Raw genomic sequence first — 22,073 nt, 5'->3', positions numbered from 1 at the left:
AAAATTGACATTCCGTTAGCAACTCTAACACAGACTTCCACGAATATCTCAAATTGGATATACCCTATCAAAGAAAAACATGGAAAAATGTGCTCGTGAAAACACCTACCGTCGATCGACGCCGGTGGTTGTGCTGTTTTTTCCATGCCTATTGATTCACACAGTATTTGAATATTACGAGGGCGCTGATAAGGATGAGGGATTGAAGAAGATGAGGCTCATTGTTTCTTATCCTTGGATTATCTCAACTGCAAAAGAGGATCGGTAGAGGCATGTCTGAAGACTACACAAAACACACGTTTCTTTCCAGGGTTCTTGGACATTCTGAGGCTGAACAGCCAGGATTGTTTGTCAATGACGACGACACAGACATGCAGTTTTCAACGTATCCACTGAAGGATCGTAAAGTTAAGGATCTACTAATGAGCGATGTGTCCTTGGGGAATCCTCGCCAACCTGGTCGTGATAATGATAATGATCGCTCCCGGAGGAAACGATCGAATGTGAGTATCAATTTCAATTCAGAAAGTGAAGATTCAAGTGATGAGGAAGAAATGGCGTCACATCACAGTGGGAATAATATTAACAACGATTATAATGGGAGCGACGTGGACGAGAAGCACCGCCTAAGGGAAGAACTTGAATTGGAATTGGAGTTGGGAGGTGTTGGGAATGAGGTACCGGGAAGTTTGTTTTTTGATAACAATAGAAGTGACAAATTAGATCATTCACTTTTTGGGAAGATTGGTAAATCTGTCATGGATATTGGAGAAACAACATTAAAACGTGCTAAGTCATTCACCCATAAAACAGTCGAAAAACCAGCATTGTTAATGAACCAGCAGCCTCCGACGTTTATTACGAACATGCGGAAACACGAATCAAGTTCTGCAACTATACAAAGGAATGTCTTTAAAGCACGGAAATTACCACCAAGGGAGAGGGCATTATGGATGTGGGCAAACGTGAGTAACCTTGATATCTTCCTAAACAATGTGTATGAATATTTCTTGGGTAACGGTTGGTTATGTATTTTTGTTTCTAGATGCTGTGACTTGCTAATTATTTTCTTTGTTGTTACATTGTGCTCATGTTTAGGAAATTGCATTGACTATAGCATGTTGATGAATGGCAATGTAACTAACCTTTCACAAGTTTATGATGGCCAATGTTATTCACACATATCCCTATCACAGAAATTCTTTTACGCATTACTAGGGATATTATTTGTTTTACGTGTGAAGAATTGTTATAGTGAACTACTTGATTTGAATGAAATCAAGCTATTTTACAACTACTTGTTGGATATTGATGATTCTGAATTACAAACCATTACATGGCCTCAAATTGTCAAGAAAATAATGATTTTGAGAAATCAAAACACCAATGCCTTGATCAACGAGAACAACAATGATCCAGATCTACAATCTAAAACGAAGTTAAATCCCCACGATATAGCCAACAGGTTGATGAGAAAAGAAAATTACATGATTGCAATCTTCAATAAGAATATTCTTAATAAGGCCTTGACATTCCCATTCTTCAAATTCCACTTTTTAACCAAAACTTTAGAATGGAACCTTAAATTGTGCATTTTTGATTATCTATTTAACGATGAGGGGCAACTAGAACCAAAAGTTTTAAGCCAGCAGAGCCGTTTGACATTAATAAAAAATTTGAGAAAGAGATTTAGAGTTGCTGGGTTATTGAGTATTTTCTTATCACCATTCCTAGTTATTTATTTCATTCTTTATTACTTTTTGAAACTATTTTATGATGTTAAAACCAACCCAGGGTTATTAAATGCAAGGAGCTATTCTCCTTATGCAAAATGGAAAATGAGAGAATACAACGAACTTCCCCATTTATTTGATCAAAGAATTAACATGTCCTATGAATACGCAGATGAGTATCTTAACCTATTCCCCAAGGAACTATTAGATACTATTTTCAAATTTATCTCTTTTATCACCGGCTCATTGGTAACGATTCTAGTCATTTTAACGGTTATAGACCATGAGAATTTTCTCAATTTCGAAATAACCGAAGGGAAAACAGTTTTATTCTATATGTCTGCATTGGGTGCAATCTTTACAGTGTGTAAAAATGCAATCTCTGATTCTAGTGCCAGGTATTTATTCAATCCCGAAACTTCAATCAAAAAGGTAGCTAAATACACACATTATCTACCAGCTTCATGGGATAATAGGTATCATACAGTCGAAGTGAAGAAACAGTTCAGCCAAATGTACAATTTGAAGATGGTCCTAATATTCAAAGAATTGTGCAGTTTAGTTGCTTTACCTTATATGCTATATATTTCCTTACCTCAATCGGCCGATAAAATAATAGACTTCTTTAGAGATTATAGCGTTCATGTTGATGGGATTGGCTATGTTTGCAGCTTTGCGGTTTTCAAAATGGAACAAGACAAAGACCATATTTCATTTGATATGAGGTTAGATAGAATATTTGATGATGATACAGATGATAAAATGATAAAATCGTATGTAAACTTTGTTGAAAGTTATGGAAATGGTGGAGTTAATAATGGCAGCCGGAAAATTCAACCTACTAGTTTTGAGCCTGATGTTTCAAGAAAATTTTCAAATCCTGCACAAACTCTTTTAAAAAGAAACCTGAATGGGAATTCAAGCAACACCGTACTGAAACCCAATTTTGTTAATACTGTGAAAAACCGAAATGATGGCATTTCTAACCTTGAGTCACACATTCCAGCATCCATTGACAGGAAAGACGGAACACATACTGGTTTAAGCGAATATGTGAATAATTTAAGCACTAGCATGATGATAGGCGAGAGTTTCCACTTGGGCTATGCAAGGGCTAACGGATTTATTCCGGCAGAAACTATAGAGGAGGCATCCGATGATGAAGACATGGGGGGCATGGGGAATAGCGGTGGTGTTTTAGGACTTTTAAACCAAGTATATAAACATAAATAAGAAATTTAATACACACAACACGCAGAGTCTATTTTCTGTTTTTGAGCTTCCGCTTTTCCTTCTCGTACTTGTTCTTTTCTGTACCTTCTTCTGTTTGAATGGAATTGTAGATTTTAGCCATTTTACTATGGTATTCATCATATTCTTTCTTCTTTCTTTCGATTTGTGCTCTTGCTTCAAACTTAGTATCTCTTCTAATCTCCTTAAGTGCTTGTTTACGTTCTTCTTTAACTTGGTGTTTCAACTTGGAAATTTCATCCCTGACAGCGATAGGATCGGTAGGATCCATATCAATTGTACGTGCAGATTTACGGTCAGGGTTAAACCTCTCACTGAAGCGAGGTGCAACTTGAGCAATACCAATAGCACGATGTTGTTGTAATTTCAACGGACGACGTTCCTTTGTTGATATTTTATGGATGTTGTTTAGCTTACTTGCAACATTTATGACTATGCTGTTTGTATTTGGTAGTGTTTTGATTAAATGACGAAGTATTGGGATAAAAGATGATGTTAATTCTGGCGCTGCAGATGTATTTTTGATCATTTTGGTAATTAAAACATCCAAAGTTCTGATTGCTTTCATTAATATTGAATCAAGAAATTCATGAGTTGCTTTACTGTCATTGGATTTGGAAATTTCCCACATTTTGCTAATCGAAAGTTTGACGTCGTCTGTTGGCAATTCCCTATTTGGCGGACGTGTAAACTCAGTGGCAGTTGGTTGGGTTGAGCAAACCAATACCTGCTCCCAACCTTCAAGTTCTTCGGGTTTTGAGACCAGGGATAATAGTGCTCGATGGATAAATGATATAACTTCGGGGATGACCCTCTCTGATACACGTTCATATTGTAATAGTAAATCGGATAAGAATACACCAAAAAATAGGTGTGTTTTATTTGATTCTGGTTTCATGAATTCCAACGCCTCACATGCTAATAACAGAGCTGGAATAACAACAAGATGAAACTTATCGGAAGTTGAGAAAGTACGTCCAATCAATGTCAATAGTATAGCGTCACTTTGCAAAGGAAAACTTCTCGCATCTTGTGAAAGTAATCTCTCATGCGATGCTTTTATATGTCCTCTAAAAGATTGTAGTAGCAAATCTTGGTATTTTTCAGTCAAATTGCAAACTGTACGGGTTAAAAAGTCCATTAGTCTCACATATTTAGCATCTTCAAATCCAATATTTTCATTTGAAAGTTCAAGGAGATATTCAAGAAGAACAGTGGTGAAAACACCTAGTTTTTCCTTATTACCTTCGGCCAATTTTGGCTGGTATGTCTCAAAAACCTTCTTAATAGTGGAAACAGTTTCTTCATAATCCACATTGACAAGTTTTTTCAATTCCTCTAGTGTCTGGGGACATGTTAGCCTTGCCTTTTCAGCCTTCTTGATGATGATTTTTTTATTACCAATAGTGATGACATTCTCGGAAGGCTTTTCTCCCCTGACTGATTGGTATTCTTTGTTTCCTTCCTCCTCATCACCACTTGCTTCTTCAGAATCAGAAACAGAGGTGACGGGGGACCCCACGGTGAATCCAGTCTCTTCATCACCACTACCTGCCCAGAAATCATCGTCTAGATCATCTCCCACAGCGCCGTCTGGTCTAACTTCTGCGAGTTCTTCAACTTCACCTTCCATTCTGGCCAATCTTTTCTTTTCCAGCTCTGTCTTTCTTTCTTCCTCTTCCTTCCTAATTTCCTCTTCGGTTTTCGTTCTGTCAGTTGGTTTTGCTCTTCTATCCAATTTAGCTTCTGTAACTTTCATATCATAGGCAAGATCAGCCTCACTCTTCTTTGATTCTTCAACAACGCTTCTATTTACACTACTGATTTCATCCATAACATTATCAAATTGTTCATCTAACTCGCCAACAACTTCTTGGTTTTCCAAATGCGCCTTTTGACGTTCATACCTGTATTTTTTAGATTTAGCAATAATTTCCTTCATAACTTCTGCCTTTGTTTTCTTCCGTTCAGGTTCATGATTTGCTTCTTCAGCATCATCATCTTCACCAGCCGGTCTCTTCTTGGAGAAAAAATCATCGTCATCAATGGTATCCTTACCTGATAAGGATTGGCCAAGATGGGTCAATCCACTGAAAACATCATCTGTGAAATCAATATTATCGTCATCATCTAAGTTATACATTGAACTCTTAGACGCCTTGGATAACCTCTCCCTGGTAAATCTTTCAAGCATTTTCTCTTCAGTAGACAACTTTGAATTGCCCTCACCGAATCTTCTATCAATTATACCACCAGCCTTACCTTGCTTGGCCATTTTCTCTTCGTACTCTTTACGTCTGTTTTCTTCCCCAATCTGTTTTGTGATTCCGGGCTTACCAACAGTGAGTTTCTTTTGCAATGCGTCCGCCCTTTTATTCCTGCTTACTTTAACATCAAATGGGTTGAATTGCTCTCTGATTTCAGATAATACCTTTTGTTTATCATCTTTTCTTAGTTTGTCCTGTGCGCTTTTCTTACCTTTACCCTTTCCTTTTTTACCAAAGGATTGGTTTGTCAGACCTGCATTTTTAAGAGACTCTCTTAGCTTCTTGAGTTGTTTCCCCCCGGCCATTATGATATGAATCTCTGCCGTTAGCTATCCTTTGAAGAGAAACTTTAAGTATGGGTAAAAAAATTTTTTTTTTTTTTTTTGGTGAAACATGAAAAGTGAAAAAAAAAGGAAATTTCCCCATCTGCACGACAAGTTGAGATTTCCATCTAATGTAACAAACTGTTGAACCAAAGAAATAACAGAGAACCAATGTACCCACGCCGAGTTGTTATCACGGGGTTAGGCGCAGTTACACCTTTGGGACTTGGTGTGAAACACTCGTGGGAGAAACTAATTACTTCTAAATCAGGATTGATTTCCACATCACAATTGCCTGATGCCAGTCAGTATTCCGAGATACCATCGAAAGTTGTAGGTAAGATTCCAACGGACCCATCAAGTGAATACAGTTTTATAGCGTCCGACCACTTTGCTTCACATGAACTGCGTAGATATTCACCCTTCATCCAATACGCACTGGTTGCTGCCGAGGAAGCATTGAAAGATGCCAAACTAAATACCTTTGACATGACTGAAGAAGAACGCTGGAGGACCGGTGTTTGCATTGGTTCGGGTATTGGGTCATTTGAAGATACCGTTAATAACTCAATAAGTTTTGATAAATCGGGGTATAGGAAACTGCAGCCTATGTTTATACCTAGACTGCTTACAAATATGGCAAGTGGAAACGTATCAATCAAATATGGGTTGAAAGGTATCAACCATTCGGTTTCTACTGCATGCGCTACGGGTGTGCACTCTATTGGGGACTCTTACAGATTCATCAAAGATGATTATGCAGATGTTATTGTTTGTGGGGCATCGGAGGCAGCATTGAATCCTGTTTCCCTTGGTGGATTTGCAAGAGCAAAGTCAGTTACGACAAGGTATGTCGATGAGCCAACGAAGGCCTCCAGGCCGTTTGATAGAGATCGTAGCGGTTTTGTGCTTGGAGAAGGTGCAGGAATATTGATCCTGGAAGAGCTTGAACATGCAAAGGCTCGGGGTGCTCCGATTTATGCCGAACTTAAAGGGTATGGACTATCAGGAGATGCAACACACATAACTACCCCCAGTTCTGAAGGAGATGGTGCTAAAAGAGCAATGGAGATGGCAATCTGGAGGGCCAACATTGATCCTAGGAATGTTGGATACGTCAATGCGCATGCCACATCGACAGTATTAGGAGACAGAGCAGAAAACTTTGCCATCAAGAGGCTCTTTGAAGTAGCCAATCCCAACCTGAAGGTCAGTTCAAGTAAGGGGCAAATTGGGCATTTGCTGGGTGCTGCAGGCTCTGTTGAAGCCATATTCACCGTCCTCGCCATCCACCACGGTGTTGTTCCACCAACACTGAACTGCGACAACCCAGGCATGCACGATGACGACAATGGAGAGGATGACTTTATTTTCGATTATGTCTCTAACAAGTCGCAAAAGGTCGAATTAGAGTGTGCATTAACAAATAGTTTTGGTTTCGGAGGCACCAATGCTTCACTTTGTCTTTCAAAGTACAGAGACTAAACACAGTGATGTTTTGCCATGAGGACATGTAGTAAGTGTCTGGCCTTATGGTAAAAGTGAAGAGCACGACGCAAAACAAAACATCGACAATGTTAATATATAAAAGGGATGACTCTATAATGGTTCTGTTTAATATCTCCCTGTTTCAAATAGAACATCCACGACTGGTTGGCTGATATTGAAAGGTTTGTGATAACCCAAGCGGAAACTACCAAATAGGCGAGGCCCGGCCTTACAATCAGAAAGGAGAGGTAGATTACAATTTCGTCAAGGTAATGAGGACATACAACCACAGTGAAGAGTCTCTCCTTAGGTAAAAAGTACTTCTTTTGTCTAGAAAGTAACCAGTGGTTCATCATTTGGTCGTTGTAAGCTACAGCAAAGACCAACGATGCCAGAATTATCCTTGTAAAGGGGACACGATGACCATCACCCTCAAGAGCCCAGCAGAGTGGGTATATGTTGATGGCACTGTAGAAGAACAACCCAACAAGATAGTGTGTCAAATGCATCTTTGCATGTGCCGAAAACTTGGAGACATTGTTACACTCATAGAGTCTTCTCGAGCTTTGTAATAGGTTGAAGAGCGTCAACACATGCAAGTCATTCCATCCTTTCTCTCCAACAACCCACACGAGGAAGAAACTCATGCAGCTCAAAGCCACATGCAATTGGTAAAAGTGTAGAAACCAGCGTTTGGGAACATAGACACCAACATATGTCGGTAAAGCATCTCCTTTATCGAGAGTCTTGCCGTACTTGAGAAACGGGCGCAACATGGGGACAACATGGGCCATGGAAACACCACACGTGGCACCCACCAGGAGGATATTCATCACTTCAACAAGTTTCTTAGGTTCCATTGTCAATTAACACTCCATTCCAATGACTTGGGCAGGTTTTCTTTCCGTGTATCTAGCCCACCTTTAATAATAGTATTTCTTTCTCCTTTTTAGAGACAGTGTTGATACACACGATAATGTCCAACAAAGGGACTTTCCACATCTGGCAACCACCCTAATTAGGCTGGAGACGGCATTGTCCTTTTGTTTGTATGTACTTTTTTTTTCCTACTCTCCCCGAGATCTCTCTCGCTTGGAAAAAAATAGAAAATGGACATTCCAAATGAGCAACAAAATTTAAACAGAGTCTGAGAAGGAAGAGAAACTGTTGGGAGAAAGAGAAAGATCTTGATCATCTCTGAGTATATCTCTACTACAGACAAGAGAAACACAAAGAATATAGAAACAGCAAACAATGGCCTTCCCCCTTGTTGGAATCTACTACGGGCTGCTCATCATTGCCTCTATTTTGTTTTTCCGTGCAGTTGAAGAAGGTTACACATTAGACGACGTCCGGCCAGTTTTGGAGACAATTTCTGTCCGGGCCAGGGGGTTCAAAGAGATGGTGTCTCCCTATATCGACGATTGTGCCGAAACTTTCAAGGATCATATTAAGCATTTGGGCCATCCTACAGAGGAGGCGCCAATTGTACAAGCGGAACCATGTGCAACATTGAAGTTCTTCGAGAACATTGTGCAACAACCCGCCATTGCATGGGCATTAAGACATGTTGAAGATGTTTATGCGGTTGTTGTCCGGTTTGCCCATGAGAACCCTTGGATTAAGGAGAGTATCTCAAGGGCAGAGACATTTACCCTGGGTGTTGCAGAATCAGTTTATGGATTTCTATCAACATGGGGCAACTGGATTGTCGATCAAGAGCCAATCAAGTCCTGGGCCAGTGAATACGCTCTATTGCATGGTAAGTATGTCACTCCATATGTCGAACAGACCAGCCATGCTGTTTCCACGAAAATCATGGCGATGTATGAGTTTTTACAAGAATATTATGAGGAAGCTATTGGTAGTGAATCTACTAGGGCGTTTCTAGTGATTGTAATTGGATTTGTGGTGTCAAAGTATATGATCACTGTGTTCCTACGTGCCTTTGTCAACGATGCGTTTCAAATGAATCGGAGCATGTCAGACATGTACAAACAACACCGGCTCGAGGAGTTGCGGGAAACTACACATAACGAGGTTTATTTGGAAATCAAGGAAAGCGCCCTTAGTGGATACCACATGACTGTTGACGAATTAGAGGAGGTGGAGGAGCCAGAAGTGTCAAGAGCGTCTACCGAGTCTGGGAACAGTACACCAACGGTTGCCGTTTCTGGAGAAACAAGTCCAACTACACCTACGGGGAGCAATCGTACGCCAGCAACTCCAGGGAGCAATCGCAGAACCCCACTCGAGCTCCAACAAGAAGAAACAAAGGAAGAAGAGCAACAAGAAGAAGAGCAACAAGAAGAAGTAATACAAGAAATAATACGGCAAGAGGCTGGGCAAGGTGTTACACAAACACCCTCTATACCGAGTCAATTGAAATCGAAAACTTCATCTCCTTCTCCTTCACCATCTTCTCCTTCACCATCTTCTCCTTCATCTCCTTCTCCGTCACCAGCGCCGTCCATGAGGTCGACCATCCCCGATACATTTGTACCGCCCTCTCTCCACCTGAACTCCCCCACCGCCACAACATCCACTACAGAGACCACCGTTGCCGGTTCCAACCCAGACACGTCCCACTCCAACAGCAGTGTCCGCTCTCTCCTGGTTAACAAATAAACTAGAAACACCCTTGAAGTCGTAATGCCAAGGTGAAGCTTTGTTGAAGTGGCTCAGCGTTCTCACCTGTCCCCCCCTTTTTTTTTCTTCCCTCTTCGAAAATCCCCCCCGTTGTCTTTTCTTTTCCAAAGCTCCAGCCCTCTTCCTTGTTCAGCTTGTTTTTTCTTTATTGTAACATATCTGTTCTTTGTATAATTAAGCAATTTACAATTCTTTATTGCCACCAACAGAATGGGTTACCAACAACAACAGCAGCAACCATTTGAACAACCGCAGCAGCAGCAGAAGAGCAGAGGAGGAGGAGCAGGGTCTAACTTCCTGAAAAGGCTGTGGGACTCTATTATTTTCGGTGCCGGTGCAACAATTGGAAGCAGAATTATCAACTCCATCTGTTCCTAGTGACCAAACTATATATCGCCGTTATGTTGAATATGTACACATCTATAACTCTCTTTTTTTTAAAAAAAAAAAAAAAAACACCCTGTTATCTCAGATACCGTCCATAGACGTTCCAGATGCGCTGGACGGTGAATAACTTGTACTCGGCACTGTGATGCTGTTGTATGAGATCTTCAAGATCTTCGTTGAATTGTTGCAGCATGTACACTGGCAGCACTTGAGAGGCTAGTGCTTTCAGATGCTTCAACTCGATAAAGATAAGTCCATTTTTGTAGTAGTCTTGTTTGCTTTCACCATTGCTGAAAGTACATACACCTCCGCCCCTCTCTTGTACAACGAGAAAACCAACGAGCTTCTCAACAGTACCCAAGCTCTTAGACATTCGACTCTGTAGTTGGGACATATACGACTTTCTTGATCTCTCATAGCTCTCGCCATTGTACCAGCTCATGAAGGAGTTCTTCAGGGCCCATAGGATAAATAAACTTGGCGAGGCTGCAACAAATCCAAACACAAGTTCCTGGCTCTTCAATATTTGGTCTACGCCATTTAGGGCTAACGAGCCGTCGACTTTGGTCTTTTGTATTTGGATAAGTATATTTCGAACCATGTCTCCGAGAATGATCGACTTAACGGGCGACTTCAGATCCCTTTCGTAGTTGCTCATCACCACTGTCATATCTCCAGACCTAGTTGCCTCTTGTAATGCAGCAAAATCAATATCTGCATCAGACTGCGAATCTTTCACATAATCCAAAACCATCCTCTCTAAGGACTGCAAGTCGGAATCCAACGATTTCTGCGACATGAGGGCAATCTTAGAGGTATCATCGTGTCGGATTGTCTTTAGTATGTTGTTTATAGGATCAACTATCCAGTTCTGCCAGAAAGAGGCAATGGTGTCCACGGTGAAACTCGCCTTGTCCAACAAATAGTCAGCCAATTCCCGGCGAACACCTGCATCAGTTGCCAGCAAGTGGATACTCCGAAATGTCGATGGCATATATGACAACGTGAAGATTACGCAAGGAACAATGATAGGCCAATTCCGTGTCCAATATGATGGTGCGCCGTTTTGCATTCGAGCTGCTGACAGCTTACCCTTAAAATGGTCAAGTTCACTCATGACTTCAACCAACGACTCAAGACTGCCGGATCCTCTTGTCGTATAGGTAAAATCGTCCTCTCTTAGCAAAGAAAGTAGGTTATCATGAAACGATAAATCAATGTCTATATTTGTATTTTGGATATCATACCTTGGGGCCCTATACAACAAGTATCCAAGTTTAGCGACATTACTTTGCTGTATTCCAACAAGTGCTCTGCGTTTACTCTGAATCTGGTATTTGGAGTAGTAATAGGGTAAGCTGAAGGTACAGTTCCAAAAATTAACAAGTAAAGATCTAGAATCTTGCTGCTTCTCCAATATAAATGTCGTAGGAGACTTGATGAACTCATCAATATATTTCTGGATCAAGCTATATCCCACTTTAACAAAATTGACAGTTTCTAAGTAAGCAGATCTGCTAAATTCAGGCAACCATTGAGGCAGATTAGAAGTTTTAATAACCTTAGCGTCAAAACCTTTCACTTCAGTTAGAAAATTATACGCATTTGTTGGTAGTGTTTGGAGGAAATATAACATGACTGTATACTTCCTTGCTAAAATGCACTCATAATAATTGATATCGTCCAATATGTCAAGCGTCGTATCGACCAAAGTTTTACCAACCGTGTACACAACACCAACTGTAACATATAGAACAGTAAGTTTTGATAACGTGATCACATATTCATTTTCTGATTTTAAGTATTCCTTCTCCTTGATATGTTCAATGATTTCCAAAAACTTGTGGATATCGGTGCACTTCAACGTGAATTCCCCAAGTCTTTCGTTGTTTTTGTCATCTCTATTATACGCATTTAATGTTTGCTTGGCGCCCTCTAACCCACATTTCATAGTTCCATAAACATCAATGAATAGTTTCTTGACATCCACTAATTCGGCATCATGTATATTCTCTGAGTTTTCAATCAACGACAAAAGCTGAGCTGTCTGCTCCTGCAAAGTATAAATGTCACCATTTCTCACAAAAGTCTGTAATGATAAAACTGACATAATTATGGCAAGCCAGATGCTCAATGATGACTGCCGTTATCAGAAATTATTAAACCAAATTGCTTGGGGGTGTATTTGAAGGAAGGGACAGAACAGGAAAAAAGACAAAAAAATTGGCTGGGTGCGGATTGTTCCTCATCAACAAGTTAACTTCCATATTGTTTCAATGCTGCTCCTTTCTGACATTTGCAGTCGGTTTTCTAAGGGAAAACAGCAACTGTGTTTTCAACTGATTGTTTGCACAGTGCCTTTAAGACCAAGAAATTGCATCCGTCGTATCTTCCACTGTCAACTGCATCTGGAACAGTTTTTGCAAGTGAACAAGACATTGAACTCAACGATTTACAACCTCTATCAGAGGCTCTTATTAACGATAAAGATATTGCTAAACGGATACGAAACCGATTGAACGTTATGAAATTCTCACATTCTCTTCACTTCAATGCTGTTCCTGAATGGGCATCCAAATATATAAACTACTCATCCTTGAAAAAAATTGCGTATAATCTTCAAAGACAGTATGTCCAGGAGTTGAATGATAAAAGTCTCGACGAAGAAATCCAATTTACAAGTGATCCTAACGATCCAAAGAACCCAGTAGTGGTGTTCTCTAATGCCTTAGATAAAGAGGCTGAGAAAATTAACAGGTTTTTCCAACAACAGCAAGAAGAGCTATATTCTGAGTATGATTCCGTATTGAGGGAATTTCTAGAATTTGAGATTGATTTCCCACAAAACGAAGGTGATGCTCCAGTCCGTGAGAAGCTCAGGCGGATATTGAAAGAGTTAGTAGTAGATTATGATGAACAAGTGAAAGAATACTCACATGCCCAATCACAAGAAACTGTAGGTGAAGAAGTTGACATGGACTTGCGTGACGATTCTATGTCTCCACAAGTTTCTCCTTATTCACCATCACCACCGGCTGCCGCAGGCGACTCTAACATAAATGCGGTTTTGGATGATGAAGAATCACTTAAATTGCAAAAAAAGAGGACCTTCACAACCTTATTCTATGATGATGATTTTCATGTCACTTTTCTTGAGGCCTTAAAAGTGGAAAAAAAGCAATCATTGTCTCGAGTTTTCTCAAATCTATCTGAACTGAAATCCTATATTGAACTAAACAAGATTGGATTTGGTAAAGCTTTGAAAAAATTTGATAAGTTGCTTCAAACAAGCCTGAAGAAAGATTACCTTAAGAAGCTAGAGACAGATTATTATGTTTTCAGGCAATCTACTTTTGACGATTTGAGTGGTAAAATTAACAATATAGTAAAATTGTACTCTTTATTTACGAGAGGTAATGAAGAGGAGGCAAAAATAGAGTTAGGTACCAACTTGAGAGAAAAGGTCGTTTTTGAAAGAAATACCGTTTGGAGAGATATGATTGGGATGGAGCGGAAATCACAAGCAGCATATGCAAAACCTATCAACGCATCTCTGGAGTCTAAACCGTGGAGGATCAAACTTGGTGCTGGAAGGGAAATAGTAATCCCTAAGGCCATTTCCTCAGTAAAATCAATCAAACTATTGATAATCACAATCATTACTATTATATTATTGAACAAATCACCGTTTGATGATCTACAACAGAAAAATTGTTTTGCCGTACTAATTTGCTCATCCCTATTATGGGCTTCCGAAGCAATTCCCTTGTTTACAACGTCCTTGGTTTTGCCATTCTTGCTCGTCATATTGAATGTACTCAAAGATCCAGTGACTGGCGAAGTGTTAAATGCGCCTGATGCCTCAAAATTCATTTGTTCTGCCATGTGGTCACCTATTATTCTTTTGCTTTTGGGCGGGTTCACATTAGCAGCTGCATTGTCAAAACATAATTTAGACAAATATGCATGTACATTCTTGCTTTCAAAAGTTAAGCAAAAACCAGCTCCCATTCTATTTGCAATCATGACAGTTTCCACTTTGGTTTCTGCATTTGTCTCCAATGTTGCAGCACCTGTATTGATGTACTCCGTTGTTCAACCAATTTTAAATACCTTAAATGATACTACTATTAATGGCAAGAGTGTAAAGAACCAATTTGCACAAGCACTAGTTTTGGGTATTGCATTGTCGTCGAGTATTGCTGGTATGGCGTCTCCTATTGCATCTCCTCAAAACGTTGTTGGTTTACAGTTTATGGATCCACAACCAAACTGGCTTCAGTGGTTTGCTGTCTCAATTCCGGTGTGCGCATGTTGTCTAGTGATCATATTTGGAGTTTTGAGATTGGCATTTAAGTTCAAAGATGTAACAATCATTCCAATTAATCAACACAGTGATGATTTTAATAGCCAGCAATATTTTGTTATAGCTGTTACATTTGTAACAATTCTACTTTGGTGTCTTGCATCGGTATTGGAACCAGTTTTTGGGGACATGGGGCAGATTGCCTTACTATCGATGGTTACTTTCTACGCTACAGGCTGTTTATCCCAAGAAGACTTTAATAACTATCCATGGACTATTGTAATCTTAGCAATGGGTGGCCTGGCCTTGGGTAAAGCAGTTACGGTTTCCGGATTACTTGCTACTATAGCACAACTGATCCAACAAAAACTGAAGAATTCGGAGATGTTCACCATTTTAGCCGTTTTCGGTTTCATAGTTTTAATTATGGCTACATTTGTGTCCCACACAGTTGCGGCATTGATCATTGTACCATTAATTGCAGAAATTGGACGTGCCCTACCAGATCCACATCCTAATATTCTAGTCTTTGCAACTGCCTTGATTTGTTCCTGCGCTATGGGTTTACCTACTTCTGGATTCCCAAATGTCACAGCTATTGGATTAACAAATAATGTTGGCGAGAAGTATCTTGATGTTGGGACATTCATTCGTATTGGTGTACCTACAAGTATTGCATGTTGCACAGTAGTAATCACGGTGGGATACTTATGCATGAGTTTAATAGGCGTCTAAACTAGGGAATACATAAAATTGTAAACAATACTTTCTATAAAATTAGACAGGTAGGCACGGTAAAATAGATATGAATCATGAAGTTCCGTAGTATTTATTATCGATAAACCTGGTGGACATCCACCACTCGTCATCAGAATCACCAGGAAGATTATGAGTGGAATTACCCTTATGACCTATTATAGCAGTAACTACCTTGATATGAGGGAATGCATGTAGTATACGAGTGAGTGCAGTTTCCGATGCTGTGAAATTGACAAGAATAATTTTGTCCTGTGAGACATTGTGATCAAGTAAAACTTTAATCGCCATAATAGCTGCACCACCACTAATACTTTGTGCATCGAAAAGTAAGACGTTCTCATTAGTATCGAATGATTGCAATTTTTCAGTGTGTAGTTTAGGTTCACCGGTTCTTGAGTCGGTTTGGATTAACAGTTTACCAATTTTTGCAGCTGGAGTAGTTTTTCTCAATGCAGAGGTGAAACAGTCACCCGAACGGATAATGGAAACAGCATTAGTTTCTTGCTTAGCATATGTACAGTTTTCTAACACAGTTCCAACTGGGGTCGTAATAGTTTTATCATATTGATATTCGACATAGTTCAAAGCTTCGAGAATCAACATCGAGGCCACACGATCAAAACTAAAGATAAAATCATCATAGGTGGTATTAGTATCAATAATCATTGTCTTCAAACATTTAAGCTGGTTTGTTTCATTCAATACGTGAACTTTACCCCAATCGGTATTTCCAGCCCCTAACGACTTTAGATGCTTGACATGGGCTTCCGACTTCAGCTCTAGTTGTTTTCTCAAATGTGCTATCAAGAGTTCCATTGCAATCCTATTGTCCGTGCCTCTAGGAATGACCATATCTGCATTATTCCTAGTTGGAATAACATAGCTAATAGCATTAGGTTTAACAAACCTATCCCACTGACTAATGACTCCTTTTATACTTCTTCCACGATGAACGATATCCCTTAATAATCTCCTTGAATAACAAATGTCCAAATCAGTATCAACATAGATTTTACAATCCATTAGCTCCAATAGCTCCGGTTTAAATAATGCAAAAATGCCTTCAATAATGATGACATTGGCACCATAAATGGTGATCTTTTGATCGGGCTCTCTATCGTGCTTGACAAATGAATATACAGGGATGTCTGTTCTTTTACCAGATTTTAAACTTCTCACACACTCAACAACCAAGTCCAAATCCACAGAGCTCGGATGGTCAAAATCGTGGTTATTGTCGAATGCAGCAAGTGATTGTTCCTTTGTTAGCGGTTGATAGAAGTTATCAAGAGACAACAAAACAGTCCACGGTTCGTTGATCGAAGATATAATTTCTTGTGCAACCGTAGTTTTACCAGATCCAGAAAGACCTGCTATTCCAATGACATAGGGTGTGGACCATGGTGGGATGTACTCCGCCATATTTATCTCATATAAAGGTGGAGTTACTTATATTAGGTTGTGCCAATAATGCAACTTTTGTGGGGCTGTAGTTGTTCTTGTTTTAAATTGGTTTTCAATGCTCTATTTAATAAATATGAGGAAGAGAGAGAAAAAAAAAATTTTGATCTCAAAAATTCCGAGCACAGAAAAAGTTGGTGCTGAGCCACACGAACTTTTTTCAGAGTGGAAGTGATCGTTAGTGTCTGTTTCTCCTGTTGAAGGTAAATGACAATTCCACAGGTACAGGTTCGAAACATATGAAGAGGGACAGCGCGGAGGTAAAAGAAGAGAGAATTGACAGTGGTTTAAAGAGGCCGAAGAAGTTAGACGGGAAACCGTACACAAACTCAGAAAGAGAATGGCAAGATATACAACTCCAGCGTGCCTCGGTACTAAAGGACAAACAGGACAACAAGGCGGAAGACTACGACCTAGTTTATGAAAATGCCGTTCAGTTTATTCCTGATGTAAGTGAAGAAATGAAAGAACAAATTGAAATAGATGAGCTAATAGAGAAGGAGGAGGAAAGAATTCAAAGTATAGAGGAAACTAAGAAGTCGTTGCCTGTTTACAAGTTTAAACAGGAGTTAATCGATTCGATTAAAGCTAATCAAGTGCTGATTATGGTTGGTGAAACCGGTTCGGGTAAGACAACCCAGCTACCGCAATATCTCTTGGAAGCCGGGTATGAGCATGTAGGATGTACACAACCACGTAGGGTTGCAGCAATATCGGTGGCGACGCGTGTGGCTGATGAACAGGGCACCCCACTGGGTAAAAAAGTAGGATACAGTGTCAGATTTGATGACAAAACTAGCAAGGAAACACAGATCAAGTACATGACTGACGGTATGCTAGTAAGAGAATTTTTGGGTGATAAAAATCTACTTGGATACGATGTTATGATCATCGATGAAGCGCATGAACGTACGGTTTCAACGGATATTCTACTGGGGCTACTTAAGGATGTCCTTGCTTGTAGGCCTGAGTTTAGGGTTATCATTGCCTCCGCAACTATCAATGCAACCAAGTTTTCTGAATTTTTCAACAAGGCTCCTGTCTTCAATGTTCCTGGCAGAATGTATCCAGTTGAGATTTTCTATACTGCACAATCTGAATCAAATTATGTAGCAGCTGCCATTACTACTGTCTACCAAATACACACAAGTCAGGGAAAGGGTGATGTTTTGGTGTTTTTGACTGGTCAAGACGAAATTGAAAAAGCATGTGAGGCCTTACAGGAAACAATGACTAAATTATCGCTGAAACTTATTGTGTGTCCCATATACGCAGGCTTGCCCCCTGAGCAACAAAAGAGGATATTCGATGCAACTCCAGAAGGATATCGAAAAATAGTTGTTGCAACCAATATCGCCGAAACGTCACTTACCATACCGGGAATTACATATGTGGTTGACAGCGGCTATGTTAAAGAGAGTTCCTTCAAAAATGGTGTTTCTACTTTAGAAGTAGTTGCATGTTCAAGGGCTAGTGCGGACCAGCGTGCAGGTAGAGCAGGTAGAGTTGCACCAGGTAAGTGTTTCAGACTATACACAAAACTATCCTACCTGGAGATGCCGCTAATGACTAAACCCGAAATATTACGTACAGATATTACACAAGTGTTGTTGCTGCTGTTATCTATGGGTATTGGGGCTTCCAAGCTAATCCAGTTCCCATGGATGGATAAACCGAAGAAGGAAAGTGTAAGCTCGGGTTTCGAGAAGTTGTACACTGTCGGTGCCGTTGGTGCCAATGGTGGCATAACTGAGCGTGGAATCAAACTAGCTGCTCTACCTGTGAATGTTTTGATTGGTAGGGCATTAATCGCTGCTACGGAACTGAACGTCTTGGAGATTGTTTGTGCTGTTGCTGCAATGATGGAGGCATCAGAAGGCGGCGGTGGCGGTGGTGGTAGCAACATATGCGATAAGGAAATTACACCCAAATTCTCACATAAGTACTTAGATGGTAAAGGCGGCGATGTGTTAATGATGCTGGCCGTGTGGGATTCCTGGATTGAAAGTGGTAAGTCTCCACAATGGTGTCATGATTTCCAGGTGAATAGGAAAACCATGAAACGTGCTGGCGAGATTTATAAACAGCTCCAAAGGGTAACTAGGAGGGTCTTGCAGGACTGTTCTGAAAACCTCCATGTTTCTACTAGAACAGATCTGATGCTTCTCAGGACCATGAAAGCATGGGCTGTTGGTTTCACGTCACAAAAGGGTGTCTTACATGGCGATCGGTATTCGGTAGGCGGAATCCAGGCACGCATTGCCCGTGGCTCTGCAGTTGAATCACCTCTCCCTGAGACTGTTATCTATTCTACACTTGTTGCCACGGGGGAGACATGGATTCGGGGGGTAATGCCAGTTCCAAGAGAGTGGGTAAAGCTCTAAAATGCGAATAACAACGAGCCGCGCCCGGAAAGTTGTTGACCGTTTGTCACAACATGCTCGGAAGAGCACCACCATGGGACGATGTTTCTATTATTTTGCTGTTTGCACAGATATATAACCTCAGGGTGTTTCTTTTTAGAAGGAGGGAAATTTACACATTGGTTTACCAAAAGCCCCTCATTCACTTGGTAATGACACAACTCAACAGCGCAAACACAGTCGTCTTTTATGCTCCTACTCAGGAACTCTATGACGCTACAAAACAATTCTATATCAACCTTGGTTTCTCCCATAGGGAGGATTCCCCTAAAGGATGTTCTTTAACGAACGACTCCTCTATAACTCTTCTATTGGATCCGGAACATGCGGCATCTGCGGAACAAATTCAAAACAACATTGCGAACCTTTTATCCCACATCAACAGAAGGGATTGGAGAACTTTACAGTCTGCCATATCCCTTGAAACAGATGCATTGCCGGAATTGATTCAGCATTTCAAGGACAAGAACCTGCACTTCCAAACACGTCCTAACGAGTTGGAGCCAGTGGAATCGTATGTTGTCGATCCACTAGGCTCTATTGTTGGTTTCACAGCTCTACATAACCCTCTAGCAACGAATCTCAAATCTCGTTCGATTAAATTGAAATCTACAACTACCAGTGGCAGCTTAGCAACCACCGCTTCTTCTGTTGATTTGAGACAACGTCCAATGTCCACGCATCAAAGAAACATTGCCGTCATGACTTCTGGAGGTGATGCCCCAGGAATGAATGCAAATGTTCGTGCAATTATCCGTACAGCTATTGCACGTGGCCATCGTGCCTTTGCAATTCATGAAGGTTATTCTGGTCTCGTTAAAGGTGGTGAATATATCAAAGAAATGAAATGGACTGATGTCAATGGCTGGCTAGTTCAAGGTGGTACTAATATTGGAACTGCTAGGTGCATGGAGTTCAAAGAAAGATGGGGTAGATTAAAGGGTTGCAAAAATATGATTGAGGCAGGTATCGATGCATTGATTGTTTGTGGAGGTGACGGTTCTCTTACCGGTGCCGATCGGTTTAGAGAGGAATGGCCTTCACTTATTCAAGAGTTACTTGAAAAGAAGGAGATTACACAGCAACAATATGATACCTACAAACACTTGAATATTTGTGGTACTGTTGGCTCCATTGATAATGATATGTCCTCAACAGACTCCACCATCGGTGCGTATTCATCGCTTGATCGTATCTGCCAAGCCATTGATTATATTGACGCAACAGCCAACTCTCACCAGCGTGCATTCGTTATCGAAGTCATGGGTCGTCATTGTGGTTGGTTGGGATTGATGGCTTCTATTGCCACATCTGCTGATTATATGTTTATACCTGAAGAACCATCAAGTAGGGAAAACTGGGCTGACAAAATGTGTGAGATTATTTCTGCTCATAGAACAAGAGGTAAGCGGAAAACCATTGTTATTGTTGCGGAGGGTGCAATCTGCACGGATTTGTCTCCAATCACTTGTAACGATGTCAAAGATGTGCTAGTTGAAAAGTTAGGTTTAGATACCAGGGTTACGACTTTGGGTCACGTTCAAAGAGGTGGACCAGCTGTTGCATTTGACCGTGTTTTAGCAACTTTACAGGGTGTTGCTGCAGTTGATGCGGTGTTAGAATCAACTCCATCAACTCCTTCTCAAATGATTGGTATTGCCGAAAATAAAATTGTGAAAAGATCACTTGTTGAAGCTGTTAAATTAACCAAATCCGTTGCAGCGGCAATTGAGGCAAAGGATTTCGATAAGGCAATGTCTTTGAGAGATACTGAGTTCAGTGAACATTTGAAGTATTACAAGTCAATCAATACGGCTGATTTTAGGGAGCCTTCATTACCAGTGGAGAAAAGGAAAAAGTTTGCAATTATTAATGTCGGTGCACCTGCAGGTGGTATGAACTCTGCGACATATGCATTCGCAAATTTCTGTTTATCAAGGGGTCATATTCCATATGCAATCTACAACGGATTTTCAGGATTAGCTAGACATGAATCAATCAAAAAAATTGACTGGTTAAACATTGATGGGTGGAATGCACTAGGTGGTTCTGAAATCGGTACTAATCGTACGACTCCAATTGAATCAGACCTTGGTTTGATATCCTACTATTTCTCCAAGTACGAATTAGACGGTTTAGTTGTTGTTGGTGGATTTGAAGCATTAGAAAGTATTCAAGAATTGGAATCTGCACGTTCAAACTATCCAGCGTTTAGAATTCCTATGGTCTTGATTCCTGCAACTATATCAAACAATGTTCCAGGTACTGAGTATTCGCTTGGTTCCGACACTTGTTTAAATAAGTTAGTTGAATACTGCGATGTTATCACCCAGTCTGCAAGCTCTACGAGAGATAGATGCTTTGTTGTTGAATGTCAGGGTGGTAATTCGGGTTATATTGCTACTTATGCCCAATTGTGTTCTGGCGCGGAAGCCTCATACGTACCTGAAGAGCAGATATCTTTGAAGCAATTGAGGACAGACATTGAATCATTGAAGACAACGTTCCATTTGAATAAGGGAAAGAAGAATTCAGGTTTAGTTGTTATAAAATCAGCGAACGCCTCAAAGGCTTTAAGCACTGAAACAATTGGTGAAATTATTGCAGATGAGTCGGATGGACTGTTTGATTCACGTACTGCCATTCCGGGCCATGTTCAACAAGGTGGTATTCCTTCCCCAATTGATAGATGCAGAGCAACCAGATTCGCTATTAAAGCGGTTGAATTTTTGGAGGACAAACAAGAGATTGCACTGGCTTCAAGTAATGAGATTGGCGAATTTGTTAATTCTGATGAAGTCACAAACACATGTTCTGTTCTAGGTGTTGATAAATCACATATTAAATTCAGAAGCGTTAGGGAAGTTTGGAATGTCGATACCCACAAGGGTAAGAGAATGAGAAAGACTGTATTCTGGCAAGATGTTAGAGGTATCGCAGATATGTTAGTTGGTAGGGTTAAGGTATGAAAAGATCCCCATGAATATTTATAAAGATTAATGACTTGTTTATTTGTTTTCCCTCCC

General features: G+C 40.3%; 10 protein-coding genes across 10 annotated transcripts; 6 read left to right on the top strand and 4 right to left on the bottom strand.

Moving 5' to 3' along the window:
* Positions 1–272: 272 nt before the first annotated feature.
* On the top strand, positions 273–2,966 carry C5L36_0A07480 (uncharacterized protein; the record flags this gene model as incomplete). Its single annotated transcript, XM_029463765.1, has 1 exon — positions 273–2,966. One exon carries the CDS (start codon positions 273–275, stop codon positions 2,964–2,966), a length of 2,694 nt encoding a protein of 897 aa, XP_029319625.1.
* A 28-nt stretch (positions 2,967–2,994) lies between these two features.
* C5L36_0A07470 (uncharacterized protein) lies at positions 2,995–5,556 on the bottom strand (the record flags this gene model as incomplete). Its single annotated transcript, XM_029463764.1, has 1 exon — positions 2,995–5,556. One exon carries the CDS (start codon positions 5,554–5,556, stop codon positions 2,995–2,997), a length of 2,562 nt encoding a protein of 853 aa, XP_029319624.1.
* A 189-nt stretch (positions 5,557–5,745) lies between these two features.
* Positions 5,746–7,059, top strand: C5L36_0A07460 (uncharacterized protein; the record flags this gene model as incomplete). Its single annotated transcript, XM_029463763.1, has 1 exon — positions 5,746–7,059. The coding sequence occupies one exon, from the start codon at positions 5,746–5,748 to the stop codon at positions 7,057–7,059; it is 1,314 nt and encodes a 437-aa protein (XP_029319623.1).
* A 92-nt stretch (positions 7,060–7,151) lies between these two features.
* On the bottom strand, positions 7,152–7,922 carry C5L36_0A07450 (uncharacterized protein; the record flags this gene model as incomplete). The annotated part of the gene is made up of 1 exon (XM_029463762.1): positions 7,152–7,922. One exon carries the CDS (start codon positions 7,920–7,922, stop codon positions 7,152–7,154), a length of 771 nt encoding a protein of 256 aa, XP_029319622.1.
* Positions 7,923–8,316: 394 nt separating this feature from the next.
* C5L36_0A07440 (uncharacterized protein) lies at positions 8,317–9,690 on the top strand (the record flags this gene model as incomplete). Its single annotated transcript, XM_029463761.1, has 1 exon — positions 8,317–9,690. One exon carries the CDS (start codon positions 8,317–8,319, stop codon positions 9,688–9,690), a length of 1,374 nt encoding a protein of 457 aa, XP_029319621.1.
* A 484-nt stretch (positions 9,691–10,174) lies between these two features.
* C5L36_0A07430 (uncharacterized protein) lies at positions 10,175–12,208 on the bottom strand (the record flags this gene model as incomplete). The annotated part of the gene is made up of 1 exon (XM_029463760.1): positions 10,175–12,208. One exon carries the CDS (start codon positions 12,206–12,208, stop codon positions 10,175–10,177), a length of 2,034 nt encoding a protein of 677 aa, XP_029319620.1.
* A 414-nt stretch (positions 12,209–12,622) lies between these two features.
* On the top strand, positions 12,623–15,139 carry C5L36_0A07420 (uncharacterized protein; the record flags this gene model as incomplete). The annotated part of the gene is made up of 1 exon (XM_029463759.1): positions 12,623–15,139. One exon carries the CDS (start codon positions 12,623–12,625, stop codon positions 15,137–15,139), a length of 2,517 nt encoding a protein of 838 aa, XP_029319619.1.
* A 75-nt stretch (positions 15,140–15,214) lies between these two features.
* On the bottom strand, positions 15,215–16,585 carry C5L36_0A07410 (uncharacterized protein; the record flags this gene model as incomplete). The annotated part of the gene is made up of 1 exon (XM_029463758.1): positions 15,215–16,585. The coding sequence occupies one exon, from the start codon at positions 16,583–16,585 to the stop codon at positions 15,215–15,217; it is 1,371 nt and encodes a 456-aa protein (XP_029319618.1).
* A 278-nt stretch (positions 16,586–16,863) lies between these two features.
* C5L36_0A07400 (uncharacterized protein) lies at positions 16,864–19,008 on the top strand (the record flags this gene model as incomplete). Its single annotated transcript, XM_029463757.1, has 1 exon — positions 16,864–19,008. The coding sequence occupies one exon, from the start codon at positions 16,864–16,866 to the stop codon at positions 19,006–19,008; it is 2,145 nt and encodes a 714-aa protein (XP_029319617.1).
* A 53-nt stretch (positions 19,009–19,061) lies between these two features.
* Positions 19,062–22,016, top strand: C5L36_0A07390 (uncharacterized protein; the record flags this gene model as incomplete). Its single annotated transcript, XM_029463756.1, has 1 exon — positions 19,062–22,016. One exon carries the CDS (start codon positions 19,062–19,064, stop codon positions 22,014–22,016), a length of 2,955 nt encoding a protein of 984 aa, XP_029319616.1.
* Positions 22,017–22,073: the final 57 nt, after the last annotated feature.

This window comes from Pichia kudriavzevii, chromosome 1, assembly GCF_003054445.1.
Source record: "Pichia kudriavzevii chromosome 1, complete sequence".
Classification (NCBI taxonomy): Eukaryota; Fungi; Ascomycota; class Pichiomycetes; order Pichiales; family Pichiaceae; genus Pichia; species Pichia kudriavzevii.
Note: the sequence above shows the minus strand (reverse complement) of the source record. Positions and strands in the feature narration are given on the sequence as shown.